The sequence below is a fragment of the Mustela nigripes genome, chromosome 6 (assembly GCF_022355385.1).
Source record: "Mustela nigripes isolate SB6536 chromosome 6, MUSNIG.SB6536, whole genome shotgun sequence".
Classification (NCBI taxonomy): Eukaryota; Metazoa; Chordata; class Mammalia; order Carnivora; family Mustelidae; genus Mustela; species Mustela nigripes.
Genome location: NC_081562.1, coordinates 52,503,613 through 52,519,885, shown reverse-complemented (window position 1 = coordinate 52,519,885; position 16,273 = coordinate 52,503,613). Strand labels below are relative to the sequence as shown.

Genomic DNA, 16,273 nt, shown 5'->3' with positions numbered 1-16,273 from the left:
TTGATCCCAGGGCCCTGGGATCATGACCTGAGCTGAAGGCAAATGCTTAACTGACTGAGCCACCCAGGGGTCCCAAAGTGGGGGATTCTTGATTTCAACTCGGGTCAAGATCTTGGGGTACTGGGATGGAGTCCCAGGTCAGAGTCCACACTCAGAAGGGAATCTGCTTGGGATTTTTCTTCTCCCTTTCTCTTTGCCCCTCCCCCAACTGGTGTATGAGCTTTCTCTCTCCCTCTTTCTCTCATAAATAAGTAACATCTTTTTAAATAAATAAAATGAAATAAAATTGTTTTTACCTACTCTTTTAATTTTTTAAATATGGCTTCTAAACATTTTGAAATTACCTCTGGGACTCGCATTAGGTCTCTAGACAGTCTACCCCCTCTCTCTGGCTCACTCTCATCACTTCCTTTCCTCTCCCGGAGCACTTTCACCAGCCCTCATTGCCCTGTCTCACATAGTAGGAGAAGATGACTTCCTGATCAGGGTTTGCGTCTGCAGGATCGATGTAATAATCCACCAGCACTTCCTGGGGCTGGCCACACGCCAAGACTCCATGTAGCCGGTGGATGCCAACAAAGCTCCGAGTTGGGTTGTAGAAGGGCTGCACATGCAGATAGCCATTTCTGTAGTAATGAGGCTTCTGTCCCAGATTATACACCGAATTTTCCATTTGGAATCTTCCCTAAGAAATGAGAGAAAGCAAAAGGCTCTTCACACATTCTCTGACCCAAGCAAGCCCATGGACTAGTTATGGTTTTCACAGATCTCTCAAATCTTCACTGCCTAAGAGCGGCATGTAGATATTTTACTAGAGGTCCAGCCAAGGATCTTTGAGAAATCCACAACAGCAGTACTTCAGTAGGCAGAGGAGTGAAATAAGGGCTGAATTATAGCTGTCAAGTAATAGGCAATTGTGGATGATAAACTTTCAGGGATTTATGTAGGGACTATAGATAAGCATGATCAAGATTACCTAGAAATTAAAGAATATATCCTAGGAATAAGAAAACAAGGCATAAAGGATAACAAGATTAAAAATAAATATTTCTAAGTAGGGTGATTGAGTGATGCCTTGTGTAAAGGACTAAATTAGCCACAACACAAACTGTATGTGTTTGCTTAAGTAGTATAGCTCAGTGATTGCATTAATGGCACAATCCGTCCCTCCCCATGTTCATGTCCTTTACCATGTAATCATTACCCTTCTAGTCTAACTTCAGGCCTACCATGTGACTTGCTGGGAATGGGATGTGAGCATATGCCAGCTTGGAGAAACCCTTTTGGGTCCACTTTTGCTCTTGTATCTCATCGTTGCCATCAGAATATCCCTGGGATAGCTTTCTGGAGCATGAGACACTGGCCTTCATCCCCAAACATGTAAGGAAGTCCACCAAGATCAGCAGAGCTGCGTATCTGACTACCCCAGATGTATGAGCAATAAAGCCTTGTTGTTATAACACTAAAGTTTTGTAGTTGTTTGTTGAGCAGCATTATTTCACAGTTGATTACTGATATGAGTAGTTTTCCTTATAAGTTAGCCAAAATGCAGAGTTTTCTTCTTTGCCATTTTTTATGAGTAATGGCCCAGGGCAGGTGAGAAGAGGGAAATAGGAGGAAAAGAATGACTCTGAACTATTTTTTCCTCCCTACTCTGATTTTATTTAATTTTTTAAAAAAGATTTATTTATTTATTTGTTTGTTTGTTTGTTTATTTGTTTATGTGACAGAGATCACAAGTAGGCAGAGAGGCAGTCAGAGAGAGAGGAAGGGAAGCAGGCTCCCCGCCAAGCAGAGAGCCCAACTCGGGGCTCAATCCCAGGACCCTGAGACCATGACCTGAGCTGAAAGCAGAGGCTTTAACCCACTGAGCCACCCAGGTGCCCCACCACTCTGATTTTAAATATAGGATCAAAATAGAGATGGGGATAAGTTGAAAGATGAATTAGTAGAAATAACTATTTTTAGGGTGCCTGGGTGGCTCAGTGGGTTAAATATAATCCTTAGGCTCTAAGAAGATCTGGATTGTTCTTGGTCTAGAGAAAAGATGACTAAGGATGGGCCTAAATGGATCTAAAAATATACAAGGTTATTGTGTGGAAAAGTTATTTGGAACTTAAAAAAGATAGATGTATTGTTAAGTATCAGAAAGAAGACAGGAGGTTAAGCCTTGTTGTTATAACACTCTGCCTTCAGCTCAGGTCATGATCTCAGGGTCCTGGGATCAAGTCCCACATCAGGCTCTCGGCTTGGAAGGGAGCCTGCTTCCTCCTCTCTCTCTCTCTCTCTCTCTGCTTACTTGTGATCTCTCCCTTGGTCAAATAAATAAACAAAATCTTTAAAAAAATAAAGAAATAACAATTTTTATCTGAAGGGCCATTTATTAGATTGATATTAAAAACAAAACAAAACAAAAAAACCCTTGGGGCACCTGGGTAGCTCAGTTGGTTGGGCATGCTACTCTTGGTTTTGGCTCCGTCATGATCTCAGGGTCCTAGGATTAAGCTCCATGTCATGCTCCATGCTCTGAGTCTGCTTGGGGTTCTCTCTCCCCCTCCCTCTGCCCCTTCCCCCTTCCAAATAAATCTTTTAAAAAACCCAAAATTTTCTCAAGTGGGAAGCAGGACTGATGAGTGATGGAGATGGAATTACAGCAGAGGGAGGAGGGGAGAGAAACAGGAAAAGTTTGACGTTTTCCCTCAGGGAAGCCTTACCTCCAGAGAAATATCTCCCCCACTCCAATTAACTGTATCCAGCTTGAAGGGAGCAAGGCCGTCATTGTCTGTAGTTAGGGTCTGGTTGATGGTTCCATTTGTGCCATAAATCACCAGATATACTGAATGATTCTTGAGAAGGGAGCCATCATGGCCCCTAACTCTTATCTGGGGGATGAAGGTTATTGGGATGTTAGAATTAGGTTTGGAGTAAGTTCAAGTATGTGGTAAATTGAGGTGATAAAAGAAACTCTAAGAACGCATTTCAGGAGGGAGTCCAGAAAACAGGTAAGTGTGATTCAAGCATTGGAAACTAACATCTATGAGGAAATGAGAAACACACAGGAGGAGCTCAGCCTGGAGCAGAAGTAGACTTGCCATGTAGCTAATGAAGCTTTAAGACGCTTCATTTACACGGGCCCCTTCCAAGGCTCTCTGTACATTATATTGCTTTAATTTTTTTTAAACAGAGTCCCCTTCCACTCGTAAATTGTATAATCCTTAGGCTCTAAGAAGATCTGGATTGTCCTTGGTCTAGAGAAAAGATGACTAAGGATGGGCCTAAATGGATCTAAAAATATACAAGGTTATTGTGTGGAAAAGTTATTTGGAACTTAAAAAAAAGATAGATAGATTGTTAAGTATCAGAAAGAAGACAGGAGTGAAGCCTGACTGGCTCAGCTGGGAGAGCATGTACCTCTTGATCTGAAGGTCAAGCCTTCAAGCCCCATGTTGGGTGTAGAGATTACTTAAATAAATAAATGGGGTTTTTTGTTTTTGGTTTTTGGTTTTGCTTTGTGTTTTTTTGTGTTTGTTTTTGTTTTTTTTTTAAGAAAGAAAGAAAACACCAACAAAGGAAATTTTTAAATCTCTGAGGAAACTGCTTAAGGAGCTATCAATGGCTCTCTGTTAAAGAAAGTTAAACATTCATCTTGCTTAGGGGAGGAGCCACAGTAGATGATTTCTCTAGATACCTTGCAGGTCTAAAATTCAAAGATTTGTACATTAGGAGCCCCTGGCATTGGCAAAAGCAATAAAGTCACATTAACATTCAAAGTGCATCTCATGTGAGATTAAGGGCAGCACAGCATAAGGAATTAAGAGTATATACTCTGGATCCAGGCAGCCTCACTCTCTCACTTGAGAGTGCACTTGAGATAGGCCTGATGTTGATCCTAGTTACCACTTACCAGCTGTATAACTTTTGGAAAATCACTTACCCTTGCTGTGCCTCAGTCCCCTTATCTGTAAAATGGGGCCAATAACAGTTTCTACCTCACTGGGTAGTTGTAAAGATTAAATAAGTAAATACCTGTAAAGTACTTAGAACAATGCTAAATTAGCTATTATTACGTCTACAGGAAGAAGGCAACGGTGGATGGTTAAACATTTTTTGTGTAGAGACGAGTTTCAACATACCTTCCCACTGAAGGGGAAATTGGGGTAATAAAAGTCTTTGGTGTCTTCAAAGGTTATTGATCCCACTTCTGAAGAAATGTAAATATCCTGAGTAGTATTGGCTTCTACTCCTGCAGAGGGAAACCAGATGTATGACAATCGAAATACCTGATATCCTCATCTTCATGTTTAACATAAAATCCCTGGGGCACCTGGGTGGCTCAGTGGGTTAAGCCTCTGCCTTCGGCTCAGGTCATGATCTCAGGATCCTGGGATCAAGCCCCACATCGGGCTCTCTGCTCAGTGGGGAGCCTGCTTCCCCTCTCTCTCTGCCTGCCTCTCTGTCTACTTGATCTCTGTCTGTCAAATAAATAAATAAAATCTTAAAAAAAAAAAAAACAACAACACATAAAATCCCTGAAAGGAGAGTGCCACTAGAAGTATGAAGCTGAACATATTTCTGGCCAAAGATCCAAACAAACTCTTCCTCCCCAACCTTTCGGGAAAACAGTAACAGATGACAGACTGGAATCTGGCACTTCCCTTTGACTATGACCTTGGAACAGAGTCATTCCCAAACACTAGTGAGGGTAAGTCTTGAGTCCTCTGAATAAGTTTATCCCTGGAACAGGCCTTCTCCTTCCTCTTTTCTTAATGAACCAAGACTATTCCACTTACCTGTACCTTCCTCCACCACAGTAGCCACAATATTGATGGTGTGGCTGTACATGTAACCAGTGAGGTTGAAAGTGGACATGTCCACAGAAGCAGAGAAGCATCCTGTTTTGTCTGTCTGGTGAAGCAATCAGGGGGCCAAAAAGAGAGGATGAATAACCTAACTTTTACCCCCGTTTCATAACGCACTATCGAAAGAAATTCTTATCTCCATGCTTTGGTTTCTCCACCTTCAAGACAGAAAAACTTCCCTATAACATAGAGTATATACACCAGCAACACACAATCATGAAACAACTCTGAAGTTCCAAGATATGGGAGGGGTGTGGGCGAGAACCAACTGCAGGAAAACTGTACCTCTCAAGGATTTAGGTTAATTTCTTGACTCTAAGGCAGATTCTAAAAAAGACTTCATCTATTTAGAGTAAAGAAGACTGCTTTGTTCTTTGGAACTAGGGCAATAATTGTATGAAATGATTTCTACTTTGGGCTTTTTACTGCTTTTTATTTTTTAACCACTTTTCGATTTTTTTTCTTTTTTCAGTTTTTGTTTTCTTTTTTCAGTTTTTATTTAGGTTTCAGTTAGTTCACATATAGTATAATATTAGTTTCATTAGTAGAATTTTGTGATTTATCACTTATATATGACATCCAGTGCTCATTACATCATGTGCCCTCCTTAATGTCCATCACCCAGTTACCCCATCCCCCCACCTGCCTCCTCTGCATCAACCTTCAGTTTGTTCTCTATAGTTAAGAGCCTCTCTCTTTTTCTCATGTTCATCTGTTTCAATTTTTAAATTCCTTTACCACTTTTTAATACTGATGCTTAGCTATTCATTAGGACACAGGAATAAGGTTCCTTTTCTACATTCCATTTACTCACCTGTCCAGAAAGATTCCTGCACTTGTCAGGTAGCTGTTCCCGTCCTGCCTCTGGAAAATGGTAAGTATATGCCTTTTGACACACAGATACCTGTGCTGTCCCCAGGATGGGCTTTCCGTAGGTGTACCTAACCCAGAAAAGCACGAGAAGTCAGAGTTGGGAGAGTGCACTTGAGATCCAGCCCTCCTCTTCCAAAACACTATTGTCTCTTCTTTCCCCTACTCCAACTTTGTGAAGTACTAACAGTCCTTCCCTAGTCTTGTTCACTTCCCTGCTTCACTCATAGCCTTATGAACCTTCTGAAGGACAGAGATGGTGTTTTCTCTCTCCTTGTTCCTATTTCTTCATGGGACTCAATATTGTTTTCTGCATTAGGTAGACACTGAATCAATAATGCTGACTCAGCAGAGACACAATTAGAAAATGTGTTCTTAGGGGTTCCTGGGTGGCTCAGGTGGTTAAGCATCTGCCTTCAGTTCAGGTCATGATCCCATCACCCTGGGAATAAGCCCCGCATTGGGCTCCCTGCTCTATGGGGAGCCTGCTTTTCCCTCTCCCTCTCCTGCCACCTCCCCTGCTTACGCACACGGTGTGCTCTCTTTCCGTCAAATAAATAAATAAAATCTTAAAAAAGAAAAAAAGAAAGAAGGAAGAAAAGAAAGAAAATGGTTAAGTCATGACTTTGGGACCATCTAAAAATATCTTACATTTTAACCACTGCCTCCATGCCTCCACAACAACTCTCCCCATAACACTCTCTTTGTCAGCTTCTCAATACAGTTTTACTCTTCACCAGATCCAGAGCTTTACTCTTACCTACAACAGATTTTCACTAAGAAGGATTCCTCCATTGTTGATAATTGCCTGGGCTCCACCACATCCACCTTAAACTTAGGCAACACTGGAGAGAGTGGAAATAGATGTGGGAAAGGAAAAGAAAGAAAGAGAATTTGACCATACGGGTAGTAGACAGAGGGGTATAAAAACAGTCATACTTAAATTAATTTAAGGGGGGAGTATTAAAGCAAAATGCTCCCAAAGTTATTAGCTGGTTTAGCTTGGATTCAAAAATAAATTTAGGGGCACCTGGGTGGCTCAGTGGGTTAAAGACTCTGCCTTCAGCTCAGGTCATGATCCCAGGGTCCTGGGATCGAGCCCCACCGTCAGGCTCTCTGCTCAGTGGGGAGCCTGCTTCTCATCCTCTCTCTCTCTGCCTGCCTCTCTGCCTACTTGTGATCCCTGTCTGAAATAAATAAATAAAATCTTTAAAAAAAATTGTTTTAAAAATCCCTCCCCATAGTAGATTTTACTTTACCTTTGCTGATTTGGGGACAAGATTGTGTCCAACACTTTGACCTGCTAATTCTCCCACCTACCATATTCTTCCACACTGAAGGTGCCAAAGGCCGTGCCCCCGGCCACTGCTACTGTATAGGTTCCCAGCGTTGCCTCTGGTGCCAGCTGGAAGGAGAGGTCTACAATGCCTTGCTCAGGAACCACTTCCAGCCACTGTGCGATCCTGTTGCTATTTGGATCCTGTGTTTGTTAGAAAGAAATTCATGACGTACCTGCCTGTTTCTCACTCAGCACTGCAAAAAGCAGGTAAAGACACAAAGTGCAGGGGAAGAATCCCACTCGTCGTTCATGACCAGGAAGAACAGCTATAGTTTCTACTATGATTTTTTTTATTACTAAGCACAATAAATTTTCCTATGGGTCCGACCCCATTTGGGATAAAAAGCATCTTTGTGGATTCAAATAATCAGACTGAGTTCTCAAATGTGTTACTGCCAATTTCAGAACATGGGTTTTAAAATGTCCTTTGCAAAGGGCTTATTCTTGGTAACTATTTAGGGGCAATGCTGAAGGAATTTAGCACAATGTACCTGAAAGATAATCTAACAGAACCATGGAGGGGTTGCTGTGGGCAGTCACCGTTCTAGACCCTTTCCTGCTTAGTACTTCCCACAGTATTCGTGTCCTACTCAACTGCTGAGTATCTATGATGATAGCGATTAGAATAAGAGGAGTACCGAACCAAGGCTGGCCCAGAAAAGTCACAGGAATCAGAGTAGGAGGGCTAGTCACAGCAGAGTGGTGTCCTTCTCTACAGAGGCTCAGGACCGAGGGGGCAGGGGGCACAGGCAAGAGAAAGGCTCAGCTGGGGTGGAGCTGTGGGTGCTCAGTACTGAGGCAGTCTCAGGCTTGGGGCCAAGATCTCAGAGTTGTTTCTGGCTTGAAAGCTTAGCACTAAATTAATTTCCCCTTTCCACAACGGACAGAAAAGAAAAGGAAACTTTGACTTACCTGCAGCTCCACCAGGGAGTACTGAAAAGGAAAATCAGATAATGTGGGTTAAAGCAGGATAAGCAATAAGGATGGGCTGAAAGCAGAAAGTTCACAAGGGCCTCTCTCTTTCTCTGTTGCCCTCTTCTTCCTTCCTAAATGGCTCTTTTGTGCCTTCATCAGGGTAACGATGGAGCAAAAGCTTACTGGCTAGGGGAGGAGAGAGAAGAGATTTCCTCAGAGGGACTGACAGTCCCCATAACATTTGAAGAAATGAAGCTTCAGACCCTTCAGCATCCCTTAGGGCTCTGGGACTGAGCTCTACCACAACATGCCTGAAAACAAAGTCTTAGCATCTGGAGGCTCCCGAATGTTTAAACCTCTTCTTGGGAGCCAACTATCTCCTTGACTCCTCCTCTGCTGTCTGAATCCCTTCTAAAAAATATTTTGTTTAAAAGAGTTCCATGGAGGTGCCTGGGTGGCTCAGTTCGTTAAGCATCTGCATTTGGCCCAGGTCATGATCCCAGGATCCTGGGGATCGAGTCCCGGGTATCAGGCTCCCCCCTGCTGCTCCCCCTGCTTTTGCTCTCTGTCTCTCTCTCTCTCTCTCTGTCAAATAAATAAATAAAATATTATTAAAATATTTAAAAAAATTTTTTTAAAGAGTTCCATCAAAAGACTTCAAGAAAATGGATGCTAAAATTAAAAGGTTAGTGGTGAACAGGTTATTGGGCTAAGTGCTAAAGTGTCACCAAAATTATTTACTAATTAAAAAAAAAAAGGCTGGGACACCTGGCTGGCTCAGTCAGTAGAGCTTGTGACTCTTGATCTCAAGGTTGTGTCTAAGCCCCAAGATGGGCATGGAACTTACATTAAATAAATTAAAAAAATGAGGGACACCTGCATGGCTCAGTCGGTTAAGTGTCTGCCTTTGGCTCAGGTCATGATCTCAGGGTCCTCGGATTGAGCCCCACATTGAGTTCCACATCCAGCTCCCTGCTTGGCGGGGAGTCTGCTTCTTCCTCTTGCTCTGCCCCTCCCCCCAGCTCATGCTCGCTCTCTCTCTTTCTCTCTCTCTCTCAAATTAATATTGAAAAAAATAAAAATTTAAAAATTAAAATAAATTTAAAAATCTGAAGAGAAGTCATATCTTTACAGAAATTACTTACCTTAAGCAAGTAATCAAATTCATTTTCACTAATAATGGGACAACCTGACATTATGTATATCCTTTAGAGTATACTGGAGGTTCATAGCATTGTCTAGTAAACATTTTTGCCAAAAATGTTTAGCTTAAATCTAATTAAGACCTCAGAACAACTTCCAGAAGATGGGGAAACAAGTTAGATTACACAGTAAAGAAATTATCAGACAAATCAAGAATGTTGAATACTCTGTAAGACAACTAGGCTTCCCTAAAAGTCGATGTCATATTCTGGAATGATGACATTCTACAAGTCATTTAGCCCGATCACTTTCTCTCTCTCTCTCTCTCTTTAAAAAAAAAAAAAAGTCAAAAATGAAAAATTAAGATTATTTTAAGTTAAGAGAAATTTAAAAGACAGAAATTTAAAAGACCTTGATCAGATCTTAGTTCGAAAAAACCCTCAAACTCATTTGAAAAAAGCTGATTTAAGACTGGGTATTAAATGATATCAAATGATTATTGTTAATTTTCTTAGGTTTGATAATGATATCATGATTATTTAAGATGGACCTTTTCTTTCTTTTTTTAAAGATTTTAATTTTAAGTAATCTCTACACCCACCAGTGGCTCAAACTCACAACCTCAAGATTAAGAGTCGCACTCTCCACTGACTGAGCCAGCCAGATGCCCCTAGGATCTACTTTTAAAAAGATACATGCTAAAGTGTTCAGGAATAACATGTTATGATATCTGCAACTTATTTTTAAATGATTCAGAAAAAAAAGAAAAAAGATCAATTAAAATGAATATGGCAAAATGAAACATAATGAATGTTATGTTTGAAAATTCTTATAATAAAAAGTTGAGAACAAAATGACTGCTCCAGATAATCTATGAGAAAAATCATCTTTTTATTGTGTTATTTGTATAAGATCTTTTGATTTTTTTTGAAATTGTAATAATTAGAATTGTACAAAATCATAGCCAAGGAAATTGGTAATTAGAATATCTAAAATGTTGGGGGTGCTGGGGTGGTACAGTCAGCTAGGCACTGACTCTTGGTTTTGGCTCAGGTCAGAATCTCAGAGTCATGAGACTGAGTCTCGAATCAGGCTCCACACTCATTGCAGAGTCTGCTTCAGATTCTCCTTCTCCTTTTGCCCCTGCTACTCATGCTCTCTTTCTCTCTCTCTCTCTCTCTCTCTCTCTCTAATAAGTCTTAAAAAAAGAGAGAGAGTATATGTCTAAAGTATTAATATAGTTAAGACTTGATTAGAGGGTGCCTGGGTGGTTCAGTGGGTTAAGCTGGTGCCTTCAGCTCAGGTTATGATCTTGAAGTCCTGGAATCGAGTCCTGCATGGGGTTCTCTGCTCAGCAGGGAGCCTGCTTCCCTCTCTCTCTGCCTGACTCTCTGCCTCCTTGTGATCTCTGACTGTCAAATAAATAAATAAATAAAATCTTAAAAAAAAAAAAGACTTGATTAGAGACTATACACTTACTGAATTCTGGGCATTCCAATTAGTATTATATACACTTAAAAACTAAATGAGATTGAAAGCTGGAATTTAAATACAGGGACCTCAGAGAGCATACAAGAACTGGATCTCACTTGGAAGGAAAAGGGAATGAAATCAAGATGGTGCTTGCCTTTGATTCTTAGACCAAGTACCACGTGATGTTAACCAGTGAAGAAACAGAGATTCATTAAATACAACTATCAGCCCTGATATCCAGCTTAATGGCAATTCTTCAGAACAGCCAAAAAATGAGAGATAAGGATTATAGGAACAGAAAAATTTCCCTTCTTCCCTTCTAGGTTCTTTGGCTGGTTTAATAGTTAAATTGACAAAAGATGGAGTAACAGGAGAAAAAATTTAATTACATACATCTGCACAAAGACAGTGAGACTCATGGGCTGCCAGGCAACTGAGACTCACTTATATGCCATTCTAAGCTAAGGAATGAGATAGGAGCCTGGGGCTTCAGCGGGAAATGGGGCAATTCACAGGAAGATCAGAAGAGCAGATGGTTGGTAATCAAATGTTTGTCCTACCATGCAGATGGATCTTTTAGGTAAAAAAAAGTTGTATCTGGTAACTGGGCCATGCCCCCATTTAAGATCTCTTTTTTTTTTTTTTTTAAGATTTTATTTATTTCGAGAGAGAGAGCAAGAGTGGGGGAAGGGCAGAGGGAGAGAGAGAGGAAGAATCTCAAGCAGACTCCACCCTGAGCATGGAGCCCAAGGCAAGACTTGATTCCAAGACCCTGAGATGTGACCTGAGCCAAAATCAAGAGTCAGACATGCAACAAACTGGGCCACCCAGGCACCTTCCCAACTATATAAATTCTTTTAGTCAGTTAAGGGAGAAGTAAAATAATTTTTCCTGAGCATTTTGGCTCATCATTGCCTTCAGCTCAAAATAATCCACATGGCAAAGGAGCCCATGTTGGGGTAGCACATTCTGCTCCCCTTCAAGATAAAGAGGGAGACAGGATTCTTACAAACCACAGCTACACAGACAACAAGGAGACACAAATGAGACTACTGTGGACTGCTAAAAAGTACAGAAAAAGAACACCTCTCAGATGACAAAGTACTCTTCTCACACAGAGAGTCAAGAATCTGGGAGCACACCAATTACCCAGAAGTAGGCTCCGGAAAAAAACAAGTGTTCAACAATGCTAGGAAAATAGCATTTCCAACCGGATGCAGGCTGAGATTTGTGAATAAATGGTTGTAGAAACCAAACCAGAGAGGCTCAATAAATCTCAAGTATACTTCAGTTGCCTCAGGATAAAATACTGTCCTCTGTAACCTCACAATCTTTGTCCCTCAGTTTCTTAGAAAAAATTCCTTTAGTTTATCTCAGTATTCCAAATTGGAATTTCAAATTTTCAGTGTTTCAGATTGGATCTTGGAGTCGGGGGCTGTGTAAAGAAATGCTGTGGAGAGGAAGGAGTAATTTTACAACAGAAATAGAGAATAAGGATGGAAATCAGAACACCTCTCAGTAATGGGTCTAACCTGTGTGGAGGAAGGAGAGTAACAAGGGGTAGCTAATGAGATCCACCTTCAGGGGGCAGTAGAGCCTAAACTAACACTTGGCTGTGGTGGCCACGCTCTCCACTAGTACTTCCCTCAGCACTGGGATTACCAGTCTACTGGGAAAAAAGTGGGCAATATTAGGGGCTCCTGGGTCTGAGTCGGTTAAGCGTCTGCCTTGGGCTGGGTTCATGATCCCAGGATCCGTTCATGATCCCAGGATCCTGGGATAGGATCCCACATTGGGGTCCCTGCTCAGTGGGGAGCCTGCTTCTCCCTTTCCCACTCCCCCTGCTTGTGTTCCCTCTCTTGCTTTGTCTCTGTCAAATTAATAAATAAAATCCTGGGGGAAAAAAAAAGTAGGCAATATTAAGCTGGATTGATGAAGAAAGGATACAGGTGATAGGAAAGAGCAATAGAAAAGAATTCTAAATTGAGGAAGAAAGTAGTGGTGAAGGAAGCTGCTGATCAATAAGCTGATCCCTTCATTGTGTGTTCAGGGAAAAGAAACAAGCTCTGAGAACATGGAGATGGGAATAAAGAATAATGCTTACCCTATCACTATCTTTAGAAGCTTCGTGACACAGCATGTATCCTGAGCTGTGACTGAAGGAGAGAGAAAACAACAGGCATCTCCGAGAGGCAAGCATTTCAGAAATGTAAAACTGACACGAAGCCTACGTTGAGATCAAACGTATCATAAGGCTTATGATTCTAGGGATTGAACTGTTCAAGGAGCATTCAAATAATCTCCAGATGTTACCACCTTTTAACTTTTGGCATATAATGTAGTCTATTTTTTTTTTAAGATTTTATTTATTTATTTGACAGAGAGATCACAAGTAGGCAGAGAGAGAGTTGGGGGTTGGGAAGCAGGCTCTCTGCTCAGCAGAGAGCCTGATGTGGGGCTCAACCCCAGGACTCTGAGATCATGACCTGAGCCAAAGGCAGAGGCTTAACCCACTGAACCACCCAGGTGCCCTGGCACATAATATAGTCTTAAGAGAATTGCCTACATTATCAAACACCTTGCCTTGTAGTAAAGGATGGTGGGGATGGATATTCTTTTTTTTTTTTTTTTTTTTTTTTTTGTTAAACATCCTCCTGAATTATTTCTAATATCAGAACTGCAAAGCCACATGGTGTCATTCCTGGAGAAAAGGCCTGGAAGTTTTCAAAAACTCTCTTTATTTTTAAGGACTTATTTATTTATTTGACACAGAGAGAGAGAGAGAGGAGCATGTGCTCTAGCACACAAACCGGGGGAGTGGCAGGCAGAGGGAGACGCAGACTCCCCTGCTGAGCAAGGTCCCAGATGCAGGGACTTGAGCCCAGAACCCTGGGATTAAGACCTGAGCCTGAGGCAGATGCTTAACAGACTGAGCCATCCAGGTGTCCCTTTAAAAATCCCTTTAAGATGACAGTGGATATGAGCATCTCTCAGGAATGCTAATCTAACTGATGTTCTCAGCTATCCATGCTGCCTGTTTTTAGAAGATAGGACAAGGAGGGTTTAGACTTGTAATCTGAGACTAGCACAAACATTCTGGATCTCACATGACTTCACCTCATCGCACTCTTTAGAAAGAATCTCCTTTTGCCCACTCTCTCTCAGTCTGCCCTACTCCTCTCCCTTTCCCTCTTCCCAACTAAATTCTCACCTTGTCATTCACTGGGATAAAGCTGCTGTTCAGGGTGACAATGCGGAAGTGCACTAGAACAGAACAGACATCATTGGCAAAGGGGGTTTTCCCCTCTATGAATCTTTTTTCCACCCTTTCTACTTCCCCCACACACTTCGAAGTCAGCAAAATTCCATCAGGTTTTACTTTAAAACAAAACAAAAAACTAAAACTGAGTCTGAGAGAGAGGTCAAAGCCCCACCCAGCCCCTCACTTGGAAACATTAGAATGTAAGGCCCTTCTACCAAAGAAGGCACAAAGTACAAATACCAGGGGCTCAAGCGAAAAGCCCTTGAAAATGTCCTTATAAAATGTTTCTTGATGCTGTCTTATTCACATCAGCAGCTTGCTGTAAGATGCAGAAGCCCAGTTAAAGTTGCCAAATTCCATCCCAGGAAAAATGTGTACTTTTGTTTCAGATACACACACACACTAGCAACTCCACCCACTTACTCCCACTGATGTAACACAGCGTGTCTTCAACACCTGGGACCCCTCCTCCCTGCAAACCTTCCTCCCTCCTGCCTTGTTCCATTGACCTCTCACCCAACCACAAAGGCCCTCTTTCAGAATATGGGCAACGGTTTGTCCTGTCTTTTGTCGAATCCCGTCTGTGTGCCTCTTACCTTCCTGCCCTGGGTTGTAGATAGGTTTGTCAGTTTGTATAAAGACGCCATTCCCCTGCCTCTGAATTAGAACCTTTTTCTTCTCCTCAAAGCTGGTATTATTTCCAGTAGCCGAAACCCAGATTGTAGCCACTTCCTCTGTGCCACCAGCAGGAGGTGGTACCTGAAAAGAGAAGGGAGCTCTGTGGCAGAGTAGGATATTGGGGAAACAGCTGGGGGTAGCAAGGGTAGGGTCATAAAACAAGTTGCCAGGAAGAAGAGAAACCATGTTCAGAGGTTAAGGTCAAAAAGTAAAAGAAGAAATCCAAGGTCAAGGAAATTGTGAATGTGTTACGGCCAAGAGTTCAGTTTAGGTTTAGGGGAGACAGGTTTAAAGACTGTAGCAAAAGTAAAATAACAGAAATCATACTTACAGTTTAGATTGCCTAAATGCCTAGGAAGGAAGCTAAGAAAGGAAGAGAGCAGAGTTGGAGTTAAATCTGTGCTTACCAGAAAGGAGATGCACTGTAAGTGCCTCTTCTTCAATCCAGAGGTTTCTAGCAACTTCTGAGTCTTGTCCTTGGTCTCCAGAGTAATAGTGAATTTTACATCAAGGCACCCAGGGCTCAGATCCAAACAAACTCTCTGGGTAGAGGGGAAGTTAAGCTGGGCTGGTACTGTCACCAGGTAGTTTCTATTAAGGAAGCAAAAGGATTTCAGGGCGTAATGATTCATTCACTCAGTGAAAAATTAAGCCCTTTCCTAAGCACTCAGCATACAGCAGTGAATTTAACAGACTGATCCCCGCCTTTGTGAACCTTATTTTCTATAAGGGACAAACAGGTGAGTAACAAATAAATCAGCCTTAAGCTGTGCACAGCCTTAAACCAACCACAACTAGGAGGCCATCACTGAGAATCTACACCTAGGGTACCAGAAAGGAAATTAATTCTATTAGAGAGAACAGGGTATGAGGAGTCTACTATAAACATTATCTTTTTTAAAAAACATTATCTTTTTTATTTTTTAAAGATTTTATTTATTTATTTGACAGAGAGAGATCCCAAGTAGGCAGAGAGAGAGAGAGGAGGAAGTAGGTTCCCTGCTGAGCACAGAGCCCGATGCAGGACTCGAACCCAGGACCCTGAGATCATGACCCAAGCCAAAGGCAGCAGCTTAACCCACTGAGCCACCCAGGTGCCCTAATGTTATCTTTCTTAAAGCTTCCTTTTGGTGCCTCTGCCTTTCTCTCTGGATAAAGGAGAAATGAAACCAAAGAAGGAACAGATGAGAAGGAAATTAAAATAAATCAGAGATTATCTCTTCTCTTCCGTATTTACATTTGAGAAAAGCAAAGAAGCCACCTGCCCCAAATCAACACTGACACCAAGCACTTACGGGAGATATTTTTCTGCAATGGCTGGTGTTAGGGTCAATATTCCTAGAAGGAGTTGAGCCCACATCCTTGTGGGTGAGATTCCTCAATAGCAGGAACCAGAAGTCTGGGTCCCTGCTATAATATATATATTAACCCCACAGGGTGTGGAGCTTTTGATTAATGCATCAGCCAATCACCTATTGGAGCCCTCAGGCTAAGGTGGTAACCCTGGGTAGGACTTCTATTCACTCCCTCAAATTTATTTCTCCCTGAAACATTCATACTGGCTCAGCCATTCCTTAATACCTATTCTGGGGAAATCTCAGGGCTGAGTATTCACAGTGGTAATGCTCTCAGAACAAATTTTGGACTTCTCCCTTTTTTTCTGGTTTCATTCCAAATTTCCATCCACGTTTGATCTTTGCTCTCTTGTTATTCTATTAAGAAATACTTGGGGGG

The 16,273-nt window shown here is 41.7% G+C and overlaps 1 protein-coding gene across 1 annotated transcript in view; it reads right to left on the bottom strand.

The window, feature by feature from the left end:
• Positions 1-15,899, bottom strand: part of A2ML1 (alpha-2-macroglobulin like 1) — a 40,856-nt gene extending 24,957 nt beyond the window's left edge. The window contains exons 1-12 of the mRNA XM_059404719.1: positions 15,835-15,899; positions 14,947-15,130; positions 14,458-14,620; positions 13,811-13,863; positions 7,981-8,001; positions 7,050-7,209; positions 6,490-6,574; positions 5,674-5,800; positions 4,791-4,905; positions 4,134-4,243; positions 2,715-2,882; positions 458-685 (exon numbers count right to left, since the gene is read on the bottom strand). Of these exons, the coding sequence (XP_059260702.1) occupies positions 458-685; positions 2,715-2,882; positions 4,134-4,243; positions 4,791-4,905; positions 5,674-5,800; positions 6,490-6,574; positions 7,050-7,209; positions 7,981-8,001; positions 13,811-13,863; positions 14,458-14,620; positions 14,947-15,130; positions 15,835-15,899 (1,479 nt within the window). The remainder of the gene's footprint in view (positions 1-457; positions 686-2,714; positions 2,883-4,133; positions 4,244-4,790; positions 4,906-5,673; positions 5,801-6,489; positions 6,575-7,049; positions 7,210-7,980; positions 8,002-13,810; positions 13,864-14,457; positions 14,621-14,946; positions 15,131-15,834) is intronic.
• Between the last annotated feature and the right edge of the window lie 374 nt (positions 15,900-16,273).